Consider the following 27,449-nt stretch of genomic DNA (forward strand, 5'->3'; position numbering starts at 1 on the left):
TACACCATAGCTCACAGTAACACTCGATCCTTAACCTACTGAGAGAGGCCAGGGATCGAACCTGCATCCATCCTCATGGGATGCTGGTCAGATTCGTTTCCACTGAGCCACGATCACAACTCCAGAATTATAAAATTTAAACAACCCCAATTTCCAACAAAGTTCTTGATATACATGCAAAGTATCCTTAGGAGATTCCTGTACATAATAAGTGTTAATTAATATCACATGATAGACTCTGCATTGGCAATGACATACAAGCAACTCTTGTCTACCTGAGGAAATAAAAGGATTTTCTGTATCTCCCTATTTCTATGAGAATAATGTATTATTATTCTGAAGTATTCTGAATCATGCAACTAAGAAATTTTTCATATCAAAAAGCTAGAGAGGGAGTTCCCGTCGTGGCGCAGTGGTTAACGAATCCGACTAGGAACCATGAGGTTGCGGGTTCGGTCCCTGCCCTTGTTCAGTGGGTTAACGATCCGGCGTGGCCGTGAGCTGTGGTGTAGGTTGCAGACACGGCTCGGATCCCGAGTTGCTGTGGCTCTGGCGTAGGCCGGTGGCTACAGCTCCCATTCAACCCCTAGCCTGGGAACCTCCATATGCCGCAGGATCGGCCCAAGAAATAGCAACAACAACAACAACAACAACAACAAAAAGACAAAAGGCAAAAAAAAAAAGCTAGAGAGAGTTCACGAGAAGATTTTCAGTACAACAAAACATCAATGTCAACAATACCTCTTCCTTCCGCTTGGCTTCTAGCTCTTCAAGCCGTTTTATCCGTTCTTCCTCTTCTCTCTTCTGTCTTTCTTCTTCTTCTTTAAGCTTAGCCAGAGCTTCTTGCATAGCTTTAACTGTGGCTTTGCTAGGTCCTTTTTTCTTCTCTTTCTCTTTTTCTTCCTTTTCTCCCTTCTTTTTCTTCTTATCTTTTTTCTTTTTGTCTCCTTCATTGTCATCTACCAAAAAAGAAGAGAAGCAAAGAGTTTTTAAAAAGGTTGCTTCCAGGAGTTCCCATCGTGGCGCAGTGGTTAACGAATCCGACTAGGAACCATGAGGTTGCGGGTTCGGTCCCTGCCCTTGCTCAGTGGGTTAACGATCCAGCGTTGCCGTGAGCTGTGGTGTAGGTTGCAGACGCGGCTCGGATCCCACGTTGCTGTGGCTCTGGCGTAGGCCGGTGGCTACAGCTCCCATTCAACCCCTAGCCTGGGAACCTCCATATGCCGCAGGATCGGCCCAAGAAATAGCAACAACAACAACAACAACAACAAAAAAAAAGACAAAAAAAGACAAAAAAAATAAAAAGGTTGTTTCCAGAGTTCCAGTCATGGCACAGTGGAAATGAATCCCACTAGGAGCTATGAGGTGTCGGTTTGGATCCCTGGCCTCACTCAGTGGGTTAAGGATCTGGCGCTGTCTTGAGCTGTTTGTGTAGGTCCCAGACACGGCTCGGACTCTGTGTTGCTGTGGCTGTGGTATAGGCCAGCAGCTGTAACTCCAATTGGACCCCTAGCCCAGGAACATTCATATGCTGTGGGTGTGGCCCTGAAAAGCAAAATAAATAAATAGGTTGTTTCCTAAGGCAATATGAGCAAACCCCAGAATTCAGGGACTAGAGTGGGCCAAGGCTGATGCCAGTTGCAGGCTAACATCTCTAGGCATAAAGGCATCCTGAGCATTTGAGAAGCCAGAAGAGCTCAAAACAACCCTCCTGGCCTCCTCGGGAGCTTACATTACAATGCTGCTCCTCTGAGTTGTCCTGAGGGATCAAGACAGGGGAATCCTATCAGTAGGAAGAAGGTATACTGTACCCAAAGTATCTTCTTAATCCATACTGTCTGGATTCCTAAATTCTGTAGCTAGTTTTGTTTCTATAACATGGGAGTGGTAAGAATCATGCCTACCTTAAGAGGATTTAGGAGAAAAAAAATAGAAAATATAATTAGAGTCTAAGACCACCATAGCATTCTGCTAAAGAATTAAAGATTACGAAGCTTTCATGATGGTTCTCCTCAAGGATGTACAAACAATACAATATGAGTGGTTAAAGAAGCTATGCCAAATTTCGCATTAAAAGTTTTCTAGTCTAGGGGGCTCCCCTGTGGTGCAGCAGGTTATGGATCCCACACTGCCAATGCAGGAGCTTGGGTTGGTGCTATGGTGCAAGTTTGATTCCTGGCTTGGGAACTCCCACATGCCACAGGCACAGCCAAAAACAAACAAACGAATTCTAGTCTAAAGAAAACCTATGTAGATTCTTTGATCTTTGTTTTCATTCTGAATAAGAGGGGTAAATTTAACTAGAAAGTTTCTTTTTTATTGTTTATGGTACAAAAACATGAATCACTATTGCCAAAAAATGTTATCTAATTTTAGCGTGTTACTTTTCCATTTCATAGGTTTTTAAGAAGAGGAAAGAATTCAGGTATTATCTCACACTGTTATCAAAAAAATAAAATTTTTATTAGGCAACTTCTGGTCTTTATCAACAGCAAAAAGTTGCTTTTCACAATGAAATTATAGGAAAATCCTAGTTTGTGTATAAAACCTTTGAAAGGTATTTTTTACTGTACACATAAACATTTAACAATGAAAAAATCGAGTACAAGAATACTCAGACATAATTTTTTAAAAGCTTCTTGCAACTCAGCACCCTTATAACCAAGGATAAGTAATGAGATGGTTTGGGAGCCCAAAGATGAAAACTTGGACTAAGGAGGAAGCTAAGCCCTCCGCCCTTTCCTCCGCACCACTACCAACCTTCAGCAGCTGCAGGAGTCTCCCCTTTCTCCTCAGGGGCAGGAGCTGCTCCAGAATCAAGCATCACCTTGGATTTTACAGCTTCCTCTTCAGTTTTCCTCTGTGAGTCTTTTGGTTTACTCTGGTCCTTTTTACCAGATTCTAGCTCTTCTTTTTCTTTCAGCTTCCGCAGCTTTGCCTTTTCTTCATCCCGCTTTTTTCTCTCACGCTCTTTCTTTTCTGCCTTCTTTTGAGCCACTGTCTTGATTTTAAAGGAGGAGTCATCATCTTCATTCCCGCTCTCTACATTAGGACCTGGCTTATTTTTCTGATTTTTTTTCTGTCCTTTCCTAGATGGCAAAAATTCGTCTGATTCATCCCCACTTTCACCAGAAGAATGTACTCTGGCACGCTCTTTAATTCTTTTACTGTCAGCTTCATCCTCTTCTGACCCATCCCATTTCTTGTTTGATTTTTGAGCTTTCCCTTTAGCTTTTTTGGAGACTTTATTAAAATCATCATCATCATCACTCGCAGAGTACATTTCCACTTTGGGCTTCGCAGTCTTTTTTGATTTTGAATCTTTATCTTCCAATTCTTCACTATCATTATCTTCAAAACTTTGTTTTTTGCCTTTCTGTCCTTTCTTTTTTTTATCTTGTTTTGAGGTGGATTCATCTTCATTATTTTCTGTTGGCTAAAAAAATTTCCATTGTTAGAAGTATTAACAGAGTTATACTTTATTTTTTGAAAATAACCGAGACTCTTCAAAGTCATATACTTCATTAAGTACACACAGAAAAAACTTTCAAAATAATTTCAAAATAAGATCCCTTTAACAAGAATATAAAACTCAAGCAAGTACCAGAAGCTCTCCTAGGCTTCAGGTACATCTCACATTCACTGTAAAATGCAGAATCCAGGTGCTCTGAAGCAAGCACTAGTCACCGTCCTCATTTACTGCCTTCTACAAATGGCATAAAATCCGGGGGTGGAGGGAAGAAACTGAAAGAAAAACACCTATCACTTTCTCATTACTTGATGTTTATCACATTCAAAGGATGGTCAAGAAACAATATAAAAAATCAGAGACAGAGTTAGAAAGTGTGATACTTTCAAATCTAGCAATTTTACAAACCAGGAAATACCTTCAGATTCCCAAATAAAGCATCTTTATATCTGTGAAAGGTTTTTAACTATTTCTTTCCTAAAAATTGTTTTCCCCCTTTACCATCAAATTTTATAGAAACGTTTACCTAACATATGTACATTGCTCAAAAGTTACCAAAAGCGGTCCTTAAAATGAGCTAGGAGGAAGCATGATCCAGCAACAATGAACAATCTTTTCACCTTTACTGCAGCAGTTTCTCTGTCGGCTTTGATGCCTTGAGCCTCCCAAGACAATTCTTCCAGTTCTTTCAGGATATCATCTTCACTAGAAACAGATTAAAAATCTATTTTGAGGTACTGAATTAGTGTAATAAGTAAATCTAGTACCAAAGCTAAGAAAAATCAAATATATTTAAAATATACTTACTCAAAATCTTGTCTTTTTTTCTCCTTTTTCTTTTTCCCCTTTGACTTTTGAGGTTCCTGTTCCTTGGCAGCACCAGCTCCTTCTATTTCTGCAGCCAACGCGTCAAGGTCAATGTCATCCTTGGCACTTAAATGAAAACAAAGAAGACCTAAATGTTACTCAAGAGCAAAATAATTTGCCACATTCACTTACAGAGAAAAAATTTTTTCATTTTGGCCTTTTTCATGCATTAGCAGCCCAATGAGAAAAATCATTTGCAAAGTTCTTTTACGACAACACTTGAGTTATACCTACTTATCAGCCTCTCTGTATCTGCTTCAACAAAGACTGAGTTGCACTCAAATCAGAAAGAATAACAATGAAGAGCTCGAGGAATAAAATCAAGGTAATCAAGAAACTTTTGTTGATAACAAAGTTTCTTTGGGACTGTCTGAATGAAATTACTTATAAAATGAAGAGAACTTGAAAGATTAAAAAAAAGATTCTTATTACTTGATTATCAATAATGGATACCTATGTATTTTTACTTAGAATAGCAGAATTTTTAGAGCTGAAAGAAATTTAATCTAGTCTATTATCTCATTTACCAAAGGGAAAACAAAGTTGCACAAAGTTTGAATGCCTTCAGCAAAACATGTCCACACATCCAAATCTAAATAAATTAGGAATGATTCACATAAAATAAATAAATAAAACACCTAGAACACCCCAAAATCCAGAACCAAACCTGCTCATAATCTTCTACATTCCTGGTTTTGTTTCTGGCTCCATCCCACGATGTCCTTACCTACCTACCAATATTAACTAGAGTAAACCAAACTGAGTTCCAGCTAAAACCGACATTAAACAAAGGAAGTCAGCCGGTTTGAGATGTACAGGTAGAAAAGGTGTGAGTTCAAGTAAGTGATATAATAATAAAACAAAGACCTCATGCAACATGGCTTCCACGGTGAATGCCTTGTTATGAAGATACTTCACTTCAATAAAGAGAATTCCAAAAGACAATAACTTTTAACCACATAACTTAAAGATTACGAACAAGACATTGAGGAGATAGGATTTATTCTCAAGGAGCTTTGTAGGGGAGAGAACAAATGAGGAAGCCAGGAATTGCAAAATGCTAAACGCTGTGATTTAAAGGAATTCTACACTTTAGTAGCTGACCAGAATTGAAATGTGTTTGTTCCCTCTTGTCCTATATTTTAGACAGTGTATTTGAGGGGGATTATAGAACACTTAACCACTATACTGACGGTGACTTCCCAAAGCAACAAATACAGGATGAAAAAGTCAAATACTTCCTAGCAGAGGAGAAACCTAGAACCAATTACTGAAGGAGAAGCAGGAGTGAACCAGGCAAAGAGAGTGCTTGTATCAGACACAATAAGTGAAAAACCTAAAGGCATTAACATGCATGGTGCCTCAGGAAGACTCAAAAGGGTATCTGAACCAACTCAGCAGCTTTTCATAGGTTCCTGATTTCTTGAACCCACCCACGATCTAAGGGACCAGAAACTCGGGTGGGAGCTAGGCAATGTAGTTTTAGCAATCTTTCCAGGCAACTGAGGTGAGATTTGAATCGTTTTTCTTTTTTATAAATGAAGAAATTGAGGCACAGAGAACTCTAGAATCATACAAGGCAGAGATGGGATTTGAACCCAGGGTGTTCTGATTCCAAAGCCAAAGATCTTAATCCTGCTGAAATAATCAAATATGCATTTTAGAAAGCTACCTCTGGTACAAATGACAGGGCAGAATCCCAACCAGTTAGGATGCAGGAAAAGGGAGGAAGCTTTTATAGTTAATTGGGATGACAAAACACATACCTGAGTTGCAGCAGTGGCAGACAAGATGAAGACATGCACGTCAGATAAATACCACGGGGATTGATCAGCAACACTTAAGTGACAACTGGATGTATATAGAAAGGAGGGAGGAAGAACCCAGCACAAACCTAAGTCTGGCCCGGCATGATATCAACCAGCACTATCTCCAGACACCCCTGCCAATATTTCACACAGCAGCAGCTTCTGAGACAGGGTGAGATGGGAAGGTGGTTCATGACTGAGGCTCAGCAGCTAAACTCCAAAAACTTGCAAACTCTCACCTAAATGATATTCATCTAATCAAAATAACTTCTGATTGGCTATATTTCCGTAATATTAACAAACATTTCTAGAGTAACAAAATACAAGACTACATCTGTATGCTCTTGAGTGTGAAAAGCCACTTCTGGCTAATAGAAATTAACAGTTTTGAGTGCTTGTATGTCAGGTATTGTGCTGACCAACCACTAGACATACTATATATTATGTTGCTTTATCCTCATAACAACTGTATTAAGCTTAAGGATGATGATCAACAATTTCAGGCTAGAAAGTCACATACCAGAATTATACTGACTTCCTAGAAAATGCGAAATAATCAAGTTCCTGAAAATTATTTGAGAAATCCAAACATAGCTACAAAGTATATCAATGTTATAACAATGACTTAGCCTTAGCTACAATGAGTTCTTTCATGTGTATTAAACTTCCTGCCCGATTCAAAAGAATGTCCTAAAATGTCAAACATGACAGACAGCAGGACATGAAGGTGACACGTAATGTCAGTGATTTAACTAGAAACTTTACACCATACTCTATCTACATTTTTAGCCCTACTTTTCTACCTACCCACTACACACTACAGCTTTAAGATTTCAATAAACAGTCAAATATAAAATTCAGTCATGCTGATAGAGAAAGCTTTAAAATCTTCATGGAATCTGTAAAAGTATTTTCCTGTAGGTACATCTTACTGCAGATCACTTTTTCCTTTATCAAAAACACAATACTCCTGCTAATATTCCCCCTAACAGCCCCTAATCCTTTATTCTAACGTTTCTGCAGATTTCCAGAAATAACAGGCAGCTTACTGTATTCAACTCAGCATTTTAATAGGCCACATTCCTCCATCAAGATAGAAAAAAAAGTTACAACTTAATGGCCTCAAAAAATGAGTATGTGTAGTTTTTTAAGAAATAGTCAAACTCCTTTCTAAAGTGACTTCACCATTTAATACTCCCACCAACAATGCATGGAGACATGCATTTTTTCCCACATCCCAGCCAGTATTTAGTATTATGGCTACTTTTCCTTAAGCTTTTCTAATATATGTGTGATTATAGCACATCAATGTCTTATTTTCCATTTCCTTAAAGGCTAGCAAAGTTAAACATTTTTCATGTACTTATTTGCCATTCATATATATTCAGTGAAATGTCTCTTCATATCTTTGTCATTTTCTTACTGGATTGATTTTCTTTTAATGTTGAGTTTTAACTCCTTTTTTTTTCCTTTGGTCTTTTTGTTAGGGCTGCACCTACAGCATATGGAGGTTCTCAGGCCAGGGGCTGAATCAGAGCTGCAGCTAGGCCGACGCCACAGTCACAGCAATGTGGAATCCAAGCCACGTCTGCAACCTACACCACAGCTCAAGGCAACACTGGATCCTTAACCCACTGCAGCAAGGCCAGGGATCAAAACTGCATCCTCATGGATACTAGTCAGACTCGTTTCCACTGAGCCACAATGGGAACTCTGGGTTTTAACTCTTTATATGAGTCATTGGTCAGATACATGGTTTATGTATACTTTCTTCCAGTTTGTAGCTTGTCCAATTAGCAGGGTTTTTAACCAGAGCAAAAATTTTGAATTTGCATGAAATATCATTTATCATGTTTTTTCCTTTATGGATACTTCTGGTGTCATGACAGAGAACTTTTCAATAACCCCTAGATCCTGAAGATTTTTAATATATTCTTTTTTAATATGTTATATTTTGAAGGTTGTATACTTTAATGTTTGTATTTAAATCGATGATCCATTTTTATCTTTTTTGCCTATGGGTATACAACAGCTCCAACAACATTTCAACTATCCATCCTACACTGAATTGCTTTTGCACCTCTGTCAAAAACCACTCCGTTGTACTTGTATACTGCCATTACTAACTTCTCTGTTTGTCTCTATTGATTTGTGTCTCTCTCTCTGATGTCACGGTCACAAAAGCTTACAGAAAGTCTTGAAATCAAATGGAGTGATTCCTTTCCCTTTATTATTATCAGAATTGTTTTATTTATTTATTTATTTAGGGCCACACCTCCAACATATGGAAGTTCTCAGGCTAGAGGTCAAATTGGCATTGCAGGTGCTAACCTACACCACAGCCACACAGGATCCCAGCCACATCTGCAACCTACACCACAGCTCCTTAACCCACTGAGTGAGGCCAGCGATCAAATGCACATCCTCATGGATACTCTTCAGGTTAATTACTGCTGAGCCACAAAGGGAACTCCCGTTTTATATATTCTTAACTCCTTTGACTTTTCAAACAAATTTTAGAACAATCTTGTGTACATCTACCCCCCCCCAAAATCTTGTTGTAATTTTAATAGCAACTGCATTGTGTATGAATTTTTTTAAAATGGCATCTCAATTACGTTGAGTTTTTCAATCCATGAATGTGGTATGTTTTTCTATTTATTTAGATCTTCTTTGATTGCTTTCATCAGTTTTGTGATTTTCTAATTACTTTAAAAGTTAACTTTTAAAGAAATCCAAAGTTGTATTTTTAATCTGTTTCTACATACTCAATAATACACACAAATGTGACTGAATTTTTTTGTTGATCTGGTATATTTCAATTATTATCTCTTTGCAATAAGCAAACAGTTAAGATTTGAAATTAAAAGTACAATCCCCCCCCCAAAAAATTGGACTTCATCAAAATTTAAGTGTATACAAGACCATGTGAAGGCAATGAAAAAAAACAAGCTACAAAAGTGGGAGAAAATATCTGCAAACCACCTATCTGAAAAAAGACTAGTATCTAGAATACTTGAAGAAATCTCCAAACGCAACAGTAAAAATGCAAACAATCCAACAAGAAGATGGACTAAACGCGTAAAAAGATATTTCACTAAAGAGCATTTACAGGGAGTTCCCATCATGGCTCAGTGGTTAAGGAATCCGACTAGGAACCATGAGGTCACAGGTTTGATCCCTGGCGTCACTCAGTGGGTTAAGGATCCGGCGTTGCCGTGACCTGTGGTGTAGGTCGCAGAGGCAGCTCGGATCTGGCACTGCTGTGGCTGTGGTGCCAACCGGCGGCTACAGCTCTGATTAGACCCCTAGCCTGGGAACCTCCATATGCCACAGAGCAGCCCTAGAAAAGGCAAAAAGACCAAAAAAAAAAAAAAGAGTATTTACAGATGGTAAATAAATGATGTTTCACATTATTAGCTACTTGGAAAATGCAAATTAAAATCACAATGGGGCTGGGGCATAGGTGGATCAGTTGTGTCTCTGCAGTGCCAGGACACATGGCCTGGCACAGTGGGTCAAGTGGCATAGGTCACAACTGAGGCTCAGATCTCATCCGTGGTCAGAGAACTCCATCTGCAGTGGGGTGGCCAAAAAAAGAAAAAAGAAAAGTACAATGGGATATCACTACATACCCATCAGAATGTCTTCTCCCCTCAAAACAATGATGAGAACAGTGTTGGCTGAGAATGCAGAGGACCTGGATCACTCAGACATTGCTGGTGAAAATATAAACTGGTATAGCCACTCTGGAAAACAAGTCTATCATTTCCCTGTAAAACTAAAAATGTACTTACCATAGGACCCAGCATATGACCTCTTTCACATTTATCCCTCAGTGACCACCCCCCCCCAAATGATGTCATGCAGAAACTTGTAACAAATGTTTGGAGCAGCTTTATTTGTAATAGCCAAAAGCTGATAACAACCCACATTTTTAATGGGTGAATGGTTAAATAAATGGTTCATCCCCATTCCATGGAATACTCTTCAGCAATAAGACTGAATGAAATATTGATACATGCAACAACTTGGATGGATCTCAAGAAAACCAGACTGAGCAGAAAGGGGCCAATTCCTAAAGGTTATATACAAACATGATTCTATTTACATGAATTTTTGAAAAGAAAAAATTTTCTCAGTATAGAACAGATTCATGGTTACTAGGGTTGGGTGGGGAGGTACACAGAAAGGAGTTGAACATGATACAAATGGACAACATGAGGAATCTTGCAGTGATGTTCTGTATTTTGACTGTAGAGAAAATACAAATCTACACATGTGTAGCACCAAACACAAACACACTAGTACATGTGAAACTGGGCAAATCTGCATATGTTAGGTGAGTTCTATCAATGTCAATATCCAGGGTGTGATATTGTACAGTTTTTCAAGATGTTTTTCATTCAAGAAGAATTTGAACGAAAGGTATAAGGATCTCTCTGTATTAACTCTTACAACTGCATGTCAATCTACAATTATCTTAAAAGTCTGAGAAAATCAAACACTGTTTAAATGAGCAGGCAAACCTCAAACTGAGGAAAAAGTTGCAATAAATATATTTGATGAAAGGTTTGTCTATGATACATAAAAAGTTCCTACTTTCAACATTAAAAAACACAATTTTTTCTTTTCCTTTTTAGGGCCGCACCCATGGCATATGGAGGTTTCCAGCTAAGGGGTCGAATCGGAGCTACAGCTGCCGGCCTACGCCACAGCCACACCAACGTGGGATCCGAGCCGCATCTGTGACCTACACCACAGCTCACGGCAACAGTGGATCCTTAACCCACTGAGCGAGGCCAGGGATTAAATCTGCAACCTCACAGTTACTAGTCGGGTTTGTTAACCACTGAGCCATGATGGGAACTCCAAAAAACACAATTTTTAAATGGGCAAATGACTTATATACACTTAAACCAAATGAAATACAAGAAAGGCTGGTAAACACATGACAAGATGGCCAGTATCACTAAGAAACGTAAATAAAACCATAATGAGATGCCACTACACAGCCACCAGAATGACTTAAATTAAGGACTGATAATACTAAGTGCTGAGAGAGGATGTGCAGCAGCTGGAACACACCCCTAGAGAGGATGCAAAAATGGCATAGCCACTTTGGAAGAGACAGCTTGGCGGTTTCTTCAAGTTAAACATACACACTTACCATAGGACCCAGCAATCCCACTCCTAGGTATTTACCTAAGAGAAACGAAAACATATGTCCACACAAAAACTTGCACTCAAATGTTCATAGCAGATTTAATCATAATCACAAGAAGCTGGAAAAAACCTAAATATCCATCTACCAGGTAATTCATAAACAAATTGTCATTTATCCACACAAAAGAATACTTAATGATAAAAGAATTAATGTTACACACACACACCAACATAGATGAATCTCAAAAGTATTAAGTGAAACCCAGTCAGCCAATAAAGGAATTGATTTTATTTACATGAATCTCTAGAAAAGGAAAATCTAGAGTGCTTCCCCCCTCCAAAAAAAAAAAACCAAAAGCTATAGTGATTTTTGGCCAGAGAGTACTGCCTACAAAGAGTCATAAGGGAACTTCTGGGGTTAATAAAAAATTCAGTGTCACAACTGTAATAAAAGAAGCATAGCTGTTTAATTTATCAAAGCTCACAGGCTCCACATTTGAAATTTGTGAATTTTATGTTCGTTACACCTCAAAAGAGAGTTTAAATTTCTAGGAATACTATAAAAACAGGTGAGAAGTTACAGAATGCACTTATCTTACTAAACAGTAAAGGTTAAAATTTATATATACTTAAGTCATATACCCGTTTTTATAAGTTATGTAAATAAAAATGTATAAATATTCACAATACTTTAATTTCTATTAATGCAATGTAACTAAAATATGTTATTGTGAAGGAATCTTTTTATTTATTTTTCTTTATTTTTAGGGCCACACCAGCGGCATATCAAATTTCCCAGGCTAAGGGTTGAATGGGAGCTACAGCTGCCAGCCTACACCACAGTCAGAGCAACTCGAGGTCCGAGCCACATCTGCAACCTATACCACAGCTCACAGCAAGGCCGAAAACCCTGACCCCCTGAGCAAGGCCAGGGATCGAACAAACCCACGTCCTTATATGAATACTACTAGGATTCATTTCCACTTCAGCAAAATCCTGAAGGAATCTTTTTTAAAACATGGTGTTTCTTGTTTAATTGTGCAAGCAAGGCATGTGATCAACTTTGGTGTTTGACTTTTTGGAATAATCAAAAATTGCAAATAATATGAAAAATAAGACACTCCATTTTGAGATCAATAAGTAAAGCTTTTTAAAGACACATAACCAACAAAACAACGAAGTTTACAGCAAGTGAAGGAAAATGAACTTTATGTGCAAATCTCTCAAATCTAAAATTAACAAACTTCATTTATTAATGACGAGCATTTTCCACTAAAAAGCTGTCTAACTAACGTTAGATAAGAACATAGGAAATCCAACCCTTTCCCACACAAATTAAAACCTCCAAGCTTCCTAGGATTCTATCCTACCAGCCCCTCTTCTCAATGCCTTTTTATTTTTAACTTTACCCTCTGTGGGTCTTACAATCTTTTTTTTTTGGGGGGGGGGGGGTGCTGCACCCACAGCATATGGAAGTTCCCAGGCTAGGGATCAAATCAGAGCTGTAGCTGCTGGCCTACACCACAGCCACAGCAACGTGGAATCTGAGTCACGTTTTCAACCTACACCACAGCTCATGGTAACGCCAGATCCTTAACCCAATGAGTGAGGCCAGGGATCGAACTCACGTCCTCATGGATACTGGTCGGATTCGTTTCCACTGAGCCACAAAGGGAACTCCCAAGGTTCTTACAATGTGGCCCCCAAATTTCTGACACTCTGAAAGGTGGGGATCTATGCCTCTCCCCTTCAATGTCAGACTGTGTGACTATATGCTCAAAAGAATATGGAAGAAATGATGCTATAGATTCTGAACAGAGGCTTTCTACTTTATGGCTCTTCAGATATTCACTGCCAAGCTAATGAGGATGTCCAGACCACACAGAGAGGTTAAGGACAGGTATTCCAGCAGAAGTCCCAAGCAATAGCCACCATCAACCACCAAAAGTTGAGTGAGTGCCATAAGGCAGCCTTTAAGATGACTCCATCACAGCCATCATTTACCTGCAGCCACATGGAGACTTCCAACCAAGACCTGAGCTCAGTCAGCCCTCAGAACCAAGAGAGATGATTTTTATTGTATTAAACCACTAAGTTTGGAATGACTTGTTACGATACAATAAGGAGGAATCCATTCCTTACCATTAACATTAATGAACTCAGAAGTACCTACTGTCTTCAAAAAAAAAAAAAAAAGCCCTCCCAACTTAAAACTTTCTTAAAGGCATTCATAAAAGGAATATGAAATCATACTGCTACTTACATCATTCATTGCAAGCAAATGGAATGTTACTATGTTCCACAAAATTCAGCCTAATTCCCCACTTTCTCATACATTTCTCACACTTTCTCCCCACCTCATATATTGAGGTGATAAGAATACTTTTAAAAGTAAATACAAGCATCTTCTTGTATACCCCCAAGTATATATAAGTTTCTTCATTACTATGGATTCCAATGTACATAACAAAATCAGTTGAGAGCAGCTTTTTCAAACTGGATTGAGTACCCTCAATGGTGGCAGGGTGGGGTGGTTGCAAAAAGGAAATGTTGGGTTGCGGGTAACTTCAGAAACCTGAAAATTCTCCCCAGTAACTTTTATCTAATTTGTTTTAATTTTATAGATTTAAGATGCACATTCCATGAACTATATGGATGGCCACTTTATCAGTGTACTATCATAGAACATCAAGCCAAGTTTTTGTTTACTCTCCTTCACTAAGCTGTTTCATGGTGATGAAAAATATCAGAGGCAGACTTACTACATAAATTAAACATTTCTGCCAAGAGAAAGAAAGGGCTGTAATATAAAGTCATTAGCTCATATTAAAAAAGATATTAGAAAATTGAGCCCTTACTAGTATAAGCATACTGAACTCCAAAGAAGTCCATTATAGGAGGCAAAACATTCACTATCAAGTGGTCATTCATATTGTGCTACCCAAAGAATAATTCCAGGATAAGAAGCATCAGTATCACCTGTTAGAAATGCAAAAATCTCAGGTCCCACCAAGACTTAACTGATTCAAAATCTCCATTTTAATAAGATCCACAGGTGAATCATAAGCACATTAAAGGATGAAAAGCACTACTCTATAATCAACACAACAGTATCATTCTTCACATCAATGCTGCCCAATTTGAACTTTAAAAATTTTTATTGTATTTGTTACTATTCAATATAGACATCTTTAGGATTTCAAGTACATAAGAGCTAGGAGTTCATGCTTAGTTTTATGCCTAAAAACATACATAAACAGTATTGATCATTAAGTCAACGTTCTCAATTAACACCTCTAAGGACATAATTTATGATCTCCATTGATTAAATTGAACACTTCAAATACTCACTGAAAGTGAACTCATAATCTTTGTACTCTGTAAAAGTAACTCTGGTCCTTAATCAGTGTTAAAGAATTATTCAGAGTTCCTGTTGTGGTGCAGTGGAAATAATCCAACTAGTAACCAGGAGGTTGTTGGTTTAATCCCTAGCTTCACTCAGTGGGTTAAGGATTCAGCATTGCCATGAACTGTGGTGTAGGTCGCAGATGCGGCTCCAATCTGGCGTGGCTATGGCTGTGATGTAGGCCAGCAGCTAGTGCTCCGATTCGACCCCTAACCTGGGAACCACCATGTACTGCCGGTGCAGACCTAAAAAAATTAAAAAAAAAAAAAAAAAAGAATTATACCCACCTAATTTCCTTTGATAATGCCTGGTAGAGCCAATTAAATATTAATAAAAATTTGATGCAGGTAACTATTCTCAGGGGAGGGTACTTCTCACTTGCTGAGCAACACCATCATTAGAATGGTCTGGCTGCACCTGTGTGCAGAATTATTAGGAAAGAGAGAAGCAACTCAAGATCTTGCATACTAGAAACATACACCACACTCCTGTTCCTTCTCACCTGGCTTACTCACCTGATGGAAGATTTAGTTAGAAAGGGATCTGCAAGACATACATGCAGTAACTCTAGAAGGCCAATTTGAAATTTTGAGGGTGGCACTCCCATATTTAACTTGAACCCCACATTTGCCCTTCACTTCCTCACTGTTATCCCTGCACATGCCTATTTGCTATATTAAAACGTAAGCTCTTTTGAGAACAGAAAACTCCTTTTTCTATGCTCAATTCACCTCCTTACGTTCTACAACTAACAACCAGCAGGAAATATAACACATTCTTAATAGGCACTATTAAATAAAGAAAAAACCCTATTCTGGAATAGCAACCTCAATTTTCATACAGTAGGCAAGGCTCACCAGAGTCCTCACTGCAGCTCAATAAACACCCTATCTACCACTCTAACAATTACTGTAGTTTGAGCACAGTAAAATTTCCAAATTCACTTTTTCTGAAAACAGTATTTTCAAACACCTGTTTAAAAATCCCAGAGAAAACTACAATGACATTTCATTTATCTAGCACAGATAAGGAGTCTCTGTATGTGAATTTTCCAAATGAATGGAAACGTACCACTCAAAATTTATATTTAAGATGTAAATCGGAGTTCCCGTCGTGGCGCAGAGGTTAACAAATCCGACTAGGAACCACGAGGTTGCGGGTTCCATCCCTGCCCTTGCTCAGTGGGTTAAGGATCCGGCGTTGCTATGAGCTGTGGTGTAGGTTGCAGACACGGCTCGGATCCCGCATTGCTGTAGCTCTCGTGTAGGCCGGTGGCTGCAGCTCCAATTCGACCCCTAGCCTGGGAACCTCCATATGCCGTGGGAGCGGCCCAAGAAATAGCTAAAAAAGACAAAAAAAAAAAAGATGTAAATCTTTCTTATAACTGATATGTAACCTCCGGAAATATGTGCAAATGTCTGGGGTTGTGTCAATATAGTGGAGAGAGGGATGAAGAGAGTGCGCTGGATACAGACGAAACAAGGTAATCTATGAATCAGTAATATTTGAAGCTTGGGTGATGTACAGGTGAGTTATCTACTTTTGTCTATGTTTGAAATTTTTCATTTAAGAAAATTCACACCACAGTAATCAAACCAATGTGGTACTAAGGAAAAATGTAAACACCTAAAGAATAAAACTGAAAGTCCAGAAATAAATCCATTCATCCATGGTCAATTGATTCAACAGCAGTACCAAAACTAATCACTAGGGAAAGAAATAATCTCTTCAACAAACAGTGCCAGGATTAGATCTCCACACATAAAAAAGTTGGGCCCCTACCTCAAACTGTATACAAAAATTACCTCAAAATGGGTTATAACCTGTTAGAGATGAAACAATAAAACTCTTAAGAAAAAAAACATATAAATAAATTTTCATGACCTGGTATGACTTAGCAGTGGATTCTTAGATATAACACCAAAAGCATAAGCAAAAACAATAAAAAATAGGCAACTCAATTTTATCAAAATTAAGTATTTTGTAAAAAGGGCACTATATCAAGATAGTAAAAAGACAACCCACAACACAATGGGAGAAAATATTTACAAATCATATACCTTACCTTCTAAGAATCAAGTATCCAAAATATATAAAAAACTCTTACAATTCAACAGAGAAACAAGCCAATTTAAAAATGAGGAAAGGAGTTTCTGTCATGGAGTTTCCGTTCATAGCAGCACTTTTCACAATAGCCAAAATGTGGAAACAACTGAAACACCCATTGTTGGATGAATGAGTAAACATTATGCGGTATATACACATAATGGAATATTATTCAACCATTTAAAAAAAATGAATTATGGATACATTCTAAACACGGGGGAACCCTGAAAACAAGCAAGATCAAAGAACCCACACACAAAACATCATAGCATGGTATGATCCTATTTACATGAAATATCCAGAATAGGTAAATCAAAAGAGTAGGAGTGCCCTGGTGGCTCAGGAGGCTAAGGATCCAGCACTGTCACTGCAGCAGCTCAGATTGCTGCTATGGCACAGGTTCAATCCTGGCCCCAGGACTTCCGCATGCCATTGACGGTGCCAAAAAACAAACAAACAAACAACAAACCTGTATTCCTGGAGTTCCCATCGAATCCCACTAGGAACCATGAGGTTGCAGGTTCAATCCCTGGCCTCGCTCAATGGGTTAAGGATCTGGTGTTGCCGTGAGCTGTGGTGTAGGTCGCAGACACAGCTCAGATCTGGCATTGCTATGGCTGTGGTGTAGGCTGGCAGCTACAGTTCTGACTGGAGCCCTAACCTGGGAACTTCCATATGCCATGGGTGCAGCCCTAAAAAAAGACAAAAAAAAAGACCCAGATTCCTAGTATATTAGTGGTTGCTAGTGAATGAGAGGGGGACGGAAAGGGGACGTAACTGCTTAATGATAGAGGATCTCCTTTGAAGTGATGAAAATGTTCTGGAACTAGACAGGGAAGATTGCACAACACTGTGAATGTACTAAATGCCACAGAATTGTACATTTAAAATGGTTAATCTTATATGAATTTAGTCTCAAAAAATTCTCACAAAATTGATATTTCATACCACCCAATCAAGAAATAACTAATATAATTTAACACATCATTCCTCAATCAGGAGTAGTAAGTCTATAGACCTGCAAAAAGATTTTGTCCGTAAACCAAACAACAGCACAGAACACAACTGCTACTTAAATGTCTCTCTAATAATTCTCCTCCATTCTAATTACCAATTACCTAATTACCAATAGGCTGAGATGACCAAGACCTAAAAATTGTAAATTCAGCATGAGAACATAAAAGACGACTTACATGGGGGGGGGAGAGTAATTTTAGCCAGATACCTATAATGAAAGTGTGACTTTCAAAAATTAAGAGCTACACCACAATGAAATGCAGTCTGAACCTTGTCTGCAAACTGGTTTCAACAAACCAACTATGAAAGCTATTGTGGGAGTTCCCATTATGTCTCAATGGTTGGCAAACCCAACTAGTAACCATGAGGTTGCGGGTTCGATCCCTGGCCCCGCTCAGTGGGTTGGGCATCTGGCGTTGCCATGAGCTGTGGTGTAGTTTGCAGATGTGGCTTGGATCCCATGTTACTGTGGCTGTGGGATAGGTTGGCAGCTGTAGCTCTCATTCAACCCCCAGCCTGGGAACCTCCATATGCTGCGGCTGTGGCCCTGAAAAGACAAAAGACAAAAAAAGAAAAGAAAGAAAGAAAGCTATTGTGGAGCTGTATGAACTGGATGTTAAGTATTATCTGTGCTGGAGTTCCCATTGTGGCTCAGTGTTTAACAAATCCAACTAGGAACCATGAAGTTGTGGGTTTGATCCCTGGCCTCACTCAGTGGGTTAATGATCTGGCGTTGCTGTGAGATGTGATGTACGTTGCAGCAGTGGTGTATGTTGCAGCTATGGCTCAGATCCTGCGTTGCTGTGGCTGTGGTGTAGGCCAGCAGCTACAGCTCCGATTGGACCCCTAGCCTGGGTACCTCCATGTGCCGCGGATGCAGCCCTGGAAAAGACAAAAAAAAAAAAAGTATTATCTGTGTTAAATGCACTAGGTGGAATAAGGGTATTATGGTTATAAAAGGAAACATTTCAAGAGAGAAAATGTCAAGATGTCTATAAAATACATAAAAACAAAAATGACAACAAAATACTATAACAATGATTAAATCTAGGTGAGGCGTATACAACTGTTCTATGTGCTTAAAATTTTTATAATAAAAAGTTAAAAAAAAAAGAAAGAAAAAAAAAGAAAGAAAAAGAAATCCTCAACAGAACACTAGCAAACTACATCCATGAACATACAAGGATTGTATACCATGACCAAGTGGGATCTCTCATAGGACTGTAAAGTTGGTTCAACACATGAAAATCAATTGATGTAATTCACCATATATAAATGGAGTACGTGAGAAAACCATATAATCATCTCAACAGATGAAATAACAGCCATCTAACAAAATCCAACACCTATTCATGGAGGGAAAAAAAACACTCAACAAACTAGGAACAGAAGAGAAACTTTCAATCTGAAAAAAAGAATGTCTACAAAAAACACACCTAAAACACTTAATGGGAAAAACTGAAAGCCTTTTGCCCCTTAAGATCAGAAACAAGACAAGGATGTCCACTTTCCCCACTTCTATTCAACAGTAGACAATAATATCTAGCCAGAGCTTAAGGCAAGACACAGAAATAAAAGCCATTTAGATTCAAAAAGAAGGATAAAACTATGTGAACTGATGATGTGACTGTGTACAAAGAAAATCATAAGGAATTCACATAAACAAAAAACCTTTCAAGCTAAATATGACTTCAGTAAGATTGCCATCAGAAGATCAATATATAAAAATCAATTGTATTTAAACCATTCACCAGCAATAAACAATCTAAAAATGAAACTAAAAAATAATTATATTACAATAGCATAAAGAAATGCCTCAGAATAACTTTTTAAAAGAGTTGCAAATGTACTCTGAAAACTACCCAAAAAAATCACTGAAAGAAGCTAAAGACCTAAAAACATTCCATGTTCATGGATCTGAAGGCATTCTGGCAATACTCCCAAAACTGATCTGCAGAAGAGATGCAATCCCAATCAAAATCCCAGCTGCTTTTTTTTTTTTAATTGAGAATCTAACCATAAAATCTGTATGGAGATGCAAGGAATCTAGATTAGTCAAAACAATCTCAAAAAAGAAGTTAGAGAAATCACACTTCCCAATTTCAAATTTACTAACAAAGCTATAGTAATCAAGACAGTGTGATACTGCCATAAGGAAAGACACATAGATCAATGAAACAAAACAGTTCAGAAATAAACCTACACATATGGTCAATTGATTTCAATAAGGAATTAGAGAAACAGTAACCTCTTTTAAAAAAAAAAAAGGAGTTCCCATCGTGGCTCAACAGAAACAAATCTGACTAGCATCCATGAGGACACAAGTTTGATCCCTGGCCTTGCTCAGTAGGTTAAGGATCCCGTGTAGCTGTGAGCTATGGGTATAGAGCACAGACACAGGTGGGATCTGCTGTGGCTGTGGTGTAGTCCAGCGGCTATAGCTCCAATTCATCCCCTAGCCTGGGAACCTCCATATGCCACAGGTACAGCCCTAAAATGACAAATAAATAAATAAATAAACAAAATTAAAACATAAAAAAAATAGTGCTGGGACAACTGAATATCCACATATAAAGAATCAGGTTAGACCCCTACCTCAGACAGCATGAAAATATTAACCTCAAACCCCTTAGGCTCAAAGGTCTAAATGTAAGAACTAAAATTATAAAGCTACTAGAAGAAAACATAGTAAATCTTCATGACCTTAGATTTGGTGATTTCTTAGATCTGACACCAAAAGCACAAGCAACCAAGAAGAAACAGATTAGTATGATTAAATTTTGTGCTATAAAGGATACCATTAAGAAAGTGAAACAACATTCCCCTACGGCAGAAAATAAACATAACCCACAGAATATTCTGTGGCGAAAATACCTGCAAATCATGTCTGATAAAGGATTTGCATCTAGACTAAATAAAGAACTCAATTTTAAAAGAGGCAAAGGATCTGAATAGATCTCCAAACAAAAGATCTGGACATGAAAAGATACTCAACATCAACATCTTAAGCCATCATGAAAAAAGTCACAATAAGCAAAAGTCACAATAAGACACAACTTCACACCCACTAGAATGGCTATAATCAGAAAGTCAGACAATAACAAGTGTTGATGAGGATTCAGAGAAACTAAAATTCTATACATCACTGGCTGTAATGTAAAAGGGAGCAGCAACTTTGGCAGTTCCTGGGAGAAGAAAGTTAAAACTAGTTGGCAATTCCTGGAAAAGTTAGAGTTACAATTGACCCAGCAATTTCACTCCTAGGTATATACCCCAAAGAACTGAAAACACATGTCCACACCAAAACCCAAAAGCAGATTTTTAAAGCCGTATTTATTATTCATAACAGCCAAAAAGTTGAACAATCCAGATCTCCATTAACTGATGGATAGGTAAAAATGTGGCATATCCATACAATGGATTCTTAGGACATGCGATTCTAAACTTAGAAGAAATTCCAACTACTACAGTACTGTGAGTCACATCTATTAGTTTTATCACAGCTCAGTGCCTAAAACCTAATGAAACAAATCTGAGTTAAAATAGTACTTTGTGTTTTCGGAGACTGTTTATACAAAGTTTATGGTAGGAAAGATGTTTTAGAAACCAAACAATATTTTATATCTCAATAGAAAGTATCTATCACCAAAGGAAGATTTGAAAAACCAATGGCTCTAAAAAATGACTGCTACCTTGGTGAAAAGTAGGAATTCCTCTGAAAAACCCTACCTGAAACTTTATATACCATGTATGACATGGGAAGGAATGAAACATTCAATCATCACTGCTTTCATCTTAGGCTATGAGATAGTCAGTTAGTTAATTAAGGATAAGTGAGAAAGAAATTCTTTAAAAATTTTTGGCACTGACTGACCTATGGACAATGGCTGTCATTCTTCTACCTCCTTTGGTAAATTCTTAATCTTTACTAGTTGCTTCACCAGTAAAGATCCTATATAGATATTCATTTTTCTTTGGAAAGTCTACATTTCAGAGTATCATTTCTTAAATCAGCTAGTATAGCACAGTAAAAAAAAAAAAAAAAAAACACAGGTTCTGGAGTCAGGTTTGGCTTAATAGCTTAGAGGCTCTAAGCCTCAAGCACATTATTATGCTAAATTTCAGTTTTCTCTTCCATGTTGTATCTTCTATAACATGTTATATCAAGCAGTTCTTATATCTTTATACCTTTCCCCTTTCTCCAGATCACAAGGTAGTTACAGCATAGTTACTGCTTCTACATGAAGCATTTTTCATTATTAAAATTAGGTAAATACCATGATAATTACTAGGGCAAATAGTACACTGTGATTATTTCCTTCCTTTTCTTTCTTTCTTTTTTTTTTTTTTTGGTCTTTTTAAGGTCACACCCGAGGCATATGGAAGTTCCCAGGCTAGGGGTCCAATCAAAGCTGTAGCCACTGGCCTACGCCACAGCCACGGCAATATGGGATCCTTAACCCTCTGAGCAAGGCCAAGGATCAAACCCATGTCCTCATGGATGCCCGTCGGGTTTGTTAACCGCTGAGACACAACAGGAACTCCTGTGATTATTTAAATTCTGTTTACTGGGGAGTTCCCATCGTGGCGCAGTGGTTAACGAATCCGACTAGGAACCATGAGGTTGCGGGTTCGGTCCCTGCCCTTGCTCAGTGGGTTAAGGATCCAGCGTTGCCGTGAGCTGTGGTGTAGGTTGCAGTCACGGCTAGGATCCCGCGTTGCTGTGGCTCTGGCGTAGGCCGGTGGCTACAGCTTCGATTCAACCCCTAGCCTGGGAACCTCCATATGCCGCGGGAGCGGCCCAAAGAAATAGCAAAAAGACAATAAATAAATAAATAAATAAATTCTGTTTAATGAGTTCAAAACACCTGTATTAAAGTTTCTTGGAGTTCTCACTGTGGCACAGCAGAAACAAATCCTACTATTATCTGCGAGGGTTTAGATTCCATCCCTGGCCTTGCTCAGTGGGTCAGGGATGCTGTGAGCTGTGATATAGGTTGCAAATGTGGCTTGGATCACGAGTTGCTGTGGCTGTGGCATAGGCCGACAGCTGTAGCCCCAATTTGACCCCTAACCTGGGAACCTCCATGTGCATCAGATGCCGCCCTAAAAAGCAAGAAAAAAATAAAATTTCTTAATAGTACATATGTGACACAAGGCATAAGGTAGAAAGAGAGAAGTTATCTGTCACTAAAACATTCAAATGCTGCTATAATGTCTTTAATTTTTCTCCTTGCTCTCTCCCTCTTTACTACTACATATATTCACAAACTGATAATCTAAGCACAATTTAGGCTTCATCTTTTACATAGCTACTTTTTTTTTTCTTTTTTGTCTTTTCTAGAGCTGCACCCAAAGTATATGGAGGTTCCCAGGCTAGGGGTCGAATTGGAGCTGTAGCCTCCGGCCTACACCACAGCCACAGCAATGCCGGATCCAAGCCACGTCTGCAACCTACACCACAGCGCAGGGCAACGCCGGATCCTTAACCCACTGAGCAAGGCCAGGGATCGAACCAACAACCTCCTGGTTCCTAGTTGGATTTGTTAACCACTGAGCCACGACACAGCTACATTTAATAACAGAGTTCAGTAAATCAGTAAGTTGGTCAGATCAACCTAAAAGAAAAAAGTTTCCCTAGTTTTCCCTAGGAATACCCCCTGTGTGTCTCTGGAGCCCTGGGACACAGATTTGATCCCTGGCCAGGAACAAAGGGTTAAGGATCTGGTGTCACCACAGCAGGCCACAACTGCAGCTCAGATATGATCCCTGGCTCAGGAACTCCCTGTCATGGAGTGGCCAAAAAAGGGGTGGGGGGGGGAAGATTTCCTATATTAACAGCAAGCAAAACCATAAGATACTGAGGAATAAAGCAAACAAGAAATATCCTAAAGGCTCAAATAAAGAAAATAATACAATTTCATTGATAATTAACCAGAGAAGCATGTCACATGACTCATTTGTCCATCACTGTATTTCAGCATCTAGAACAATACCTGGCACTTTCATGCTTAAGGAGACAATAGGTTTCTTGAAAGGAATGATTCAATCAATAACATAAAGGTATATGTACCAAATAATCTAAAAACTTAATAAGACTCCCAATTAAAATCTGTCCCAACAGATTTTTAATAGACCTTGATAAATCCACTTACTCCATAAAAAAATAAAGAAAATTGTTAAGTGGGTAAAATATCAAGAGCATGAACATGCTCAGAGATGTCAGAGTAAATCCTAAGCATTCTAAGCACCTGCTGGGCAAACATTAATGGAAGTCAAACAGATTGGAAAGTATCTCACAAATGTCTAAATCTAGTTAAGGAACCCCTAAAATCAACAGTTGTCAAAGTAGTCCCCCCGTGACCTACTCAAGGAGACTAAACTAATTCAAGGGGTCAAAACTATTTCCAAAATAGTATTAGCCTTTTCTCGTTCTCATTTTCTCACAACTGTACGGTGGCATTTTGCAGAGGCCACCTGATGTGTGACAATGCTACAGACTGAATGGAGACGAGAATCAAGCAATCTTCTACTAGGCCAGACAGTAAAGAGGTTTGCAAAAATGTTTAGCACTGCTCTTTTTCGTTGTTTTTTTGAAAACGATTTGACAATGTTATATATGTTAATATGTAATGTGCTTATAATTTACATTTTAAATCAATAAATATTTAAAAGAATTTTTCAGTTTAAATGTGTAATATGGTATTAATTAACATAACCAATATAAATTACTAACGAACCCAAAGGGCTTTTAAAAGAGTAAGGAGATCCTAGGAACAGAAATTTTGAGAACTCCTGTTCTAACCACTCAATTCCTCAGTAAAACAATGCTTTACTCATAGATCAACTGCAAGACTGGAATAAACTTAGAAGGTTAAGTAAAGCACAACCAGCACGCAAGTAATATCAAAAGCAGCTGCATCACGGAGTTCCCACTGTGGCACAGGGGAAACAAATCTGACTAGTATCCATGAGGATGCTGGTTTGATCCCCGGCCTCACTCAGTGGGTTGGGGATCCAATGTTGCCGTGAGCTCTGGTGTAGGTCACAAAACGTGGTTCAGATCTGGCCTTGCTGTGGCACAGGCCAGCAGCTGCAGCTCTCATTTGACCCCTAGCCTGAGAACTTCCGTATGCCGTGGATGTGGCCCTAAAAAGCAAAAAAATAAAAATAAATAGCTGCATCATGAGTGGCTCAGTGCGTTAAGGACCCAACGTTGTCTCAGTGAGGATTCAGATTGGATCTCTGGTTTGGCTCAGTGGGTTAAGAATCCAGCACTGCCTTCACCTGTGGCTCAGACCTGGTGTTGCCATTGCTGAGGAGCATGCCACAGCTGCAGATCCAATTCAACCCCTGGCCCAGGAATGTCCATGTGCCACAGGTGCGACTGGAAAAAAAAATTAAAAAGTAGCTACATCAGCTTCCCAGAAATGAGCAGTATAGAAAGCTGAAGAGGTTACTATAAGCTAACAAGTTTAAAAGGGGACTTCTTTCCCTCCTTCCACATATCAATTTCCTAAAGTATCAGGATAGGAACAGGCTAAGCCAAGAGAACTCTCAAATCTTTTTTCTTTTTTGACCTAATGTATGTGAATAGGTTTATTAATTCAAATACTTGCAAATGAGGAGTTCCTGTCGTGGCGCAGTGGTTAACGAATCCAACTAGGAACCATGAGGTTGCGGGTTCCATCCCCGCCCTTGCTCAGTGGGTTAACAATCCGGCGTTGCCATGAGCTGTGGTGTAGGTTGCAGACTTGGCTCGGATCCCACATTGCTGTGGCTCTGGCGTAGGCCGGTGGCTACAGCTCCGATTAGACCCCTAGCCTGGGAACCTCCATATGCCGCGGGAGCAGCCCAAGAAATGGCAAAAAGACAAAAAAAACAAATACTTGCAAATGACAAGTAAATCCCTTTGTTGAACTAGACTCTGAGCTATTTGCCATTTGGACTATTTCCTCTCTGGGAAGCTTTGGGGTACCACTTGCTGTGCTCACGGCTCCTTCTGGACAGGCTCATAAGCATGACAGGGGAGAGACCCTGCTACCCTGATCATAACTGACTAGAAGGAATTTCCGACAGCAAGACAAAACTCTAAAATGTAGGCAGCTGTCTCACGATAGCCAGAACTCCCCAAAAAGGAGCAATTTTGCCAGAAATGACAGGAGCACTATGTGGAGTTAAAATCAAAGAATAGAAGAATCACTCTACTAGCTCAGCACTAGCCCAGAGAATCATAGCTAAAGATATCCTAAAACTCTACTGAATCTTGACTTTCTGACTCCTGAATGACACCCCCACCCCCAGTCTGACGGTGGGATAGGTCAAGCTATCACCTTATCTTCCTGCCCTATCCTTTGTGAGGCATGGAGATGTATTAATCCCAGCAATTAAGTTAACATACCACATTCCTTGTAATCTGAAAAATATAACTATCACATTTGGGAGATTAAAAATTTTTTAAAAAGGATCAGAGTGACGAAGTGTAGGCTAACTGTGAAAAACTAGATAATCGAGATTCTTTTATCCCTGCATACATCAGCAAGAGAACATCCATCATGTTAAATAAGTGGAAATAGTAGGATATCACTAGTGTACACAAAAATCCCATAAGACATGGTCCCAATTATATAAACTGATGACTGGGAAGGTTATAGGAAGAAGTGAAAATATTGGCCTTCTATTTTGTTTGATCCGTGAATAATGAATCCCACCCCAGTAAACTGAAAAAGGCAGGAAAGCTTGCTGAATACCTATCAAAATCTCACTCTCAGAACTATACAAGCTGGAGTTCCCGTCGCGGCTCGGTACCTAACGAATCTGACTAGGAACCGTGAGGTTGCCGGTTCGATCCCTGGCCTTGCTCAGTGGGTTAAGCATCCAGTGTTGCTATGAGCTGTGGTGTAAATTGCAGACCCGGCTCGGATCCCGCGTTGCTGCGGCTCTGGCATAGGCCTGGTGGCTACAGCTCCGATTCGACACCTAGCCTGGGAACCTCCATATGCTGCGGGAGCGGCCCAAGAAATGGCAAAAAGACAAAAAAAAAAAAAAAAAGAACTATACAAGCTGAAACAAAATTCTAGAACTCGGTGTTTAAACAAAGGTCACTGATATGACAAAACAAAACATACCTGATCTGAATAAAATTAGGTACTCAGATTAAGTAGTAAAAATCTAATTTTAAATGAGTACTGAGGAGCTAAGAATTTAACATAATGATGTAAGGATTAAACCAGGGAAGTGTTTTATGTTCTTTCCCAGACCTGACAAGTGCTTCATTTCTCACCCAATTCTTCCTGAGTAGAAACATGCCTGGCTTAGGACACCATGGAAGGACAGGAAGGTGGGATGAATGTAAAAGCTTTTCAAGTGGGGCTCTTTATACAAGAGAGTAAAACCAGATAAATAGCTCATTTTACACAAACAAGCTATCAATGCTAAAACAACACTTTCCCCTTTTAGACTTGCTTCCCAGTCTGTTTTTGTTCCTATTACAAATATTCAAAATATCCTCTAAGAAAGTACTATTTAAATATACAAGTCAAAGCAAACTAACTTACAAAGCAGTGGACCTTCCTGACACCTCCCCTTGCAGCCCTGCCCCAAATGTCTT

At 38.9% G+C, this 27,449-nt stretch overlaps 1 protein-coding gene across 2 annotated transcripts in view; it reads right to left on the reverse strand.

Annotated features, from left to right (window-relative positions):
• Positions 1-27,449, reverse strand: part of EIF5B (eukaryotic translation initiation factor 5B) — a 69,614-nt gene that overhangs the window by 39,351 nt on the left and 2,814 nt on the right. For both annotated transcript variants that reach the window (XM_047781449.1, XM_047781448.1), the window contains exons 2-5: positions 4,277-4,402; positions 4,090-4,174; positions 2,761-3,436; positions 742-959 (exon numbers count right to left, since the gene is read on the reverse strand). In XM_047781449.1, coding sequence (XP_047637405.1) covers positions 742-959; positions 2,761-3,436; positions 4,090-4,174; positions 4,277-4,402 — 1,105 coding nt within the window. The remainder of the gene's footprint in view (positions 1-741; positions 960-2,760; positions 3,437-4,089; positions 4,175-4,276; positions 4,403-27,449) is intronic.

The sequence above is a fragment of the Phacochoerus africanus genome, chromosome 5 (genome assembly GCF_016906955.1).
Source record: "Phacochoerus africanus isolate WHEZ1 chromosome 5, ROS_Pafr_v1, whole genome shotgun sequence".
Taxonomy (NCBI): domain Eukaryota; kingdom Metazoa; phylum Chordata; class Mammalia; order Artiodactyla; family Suidae; genus Phacochoerus; species Phacochoerus africanus.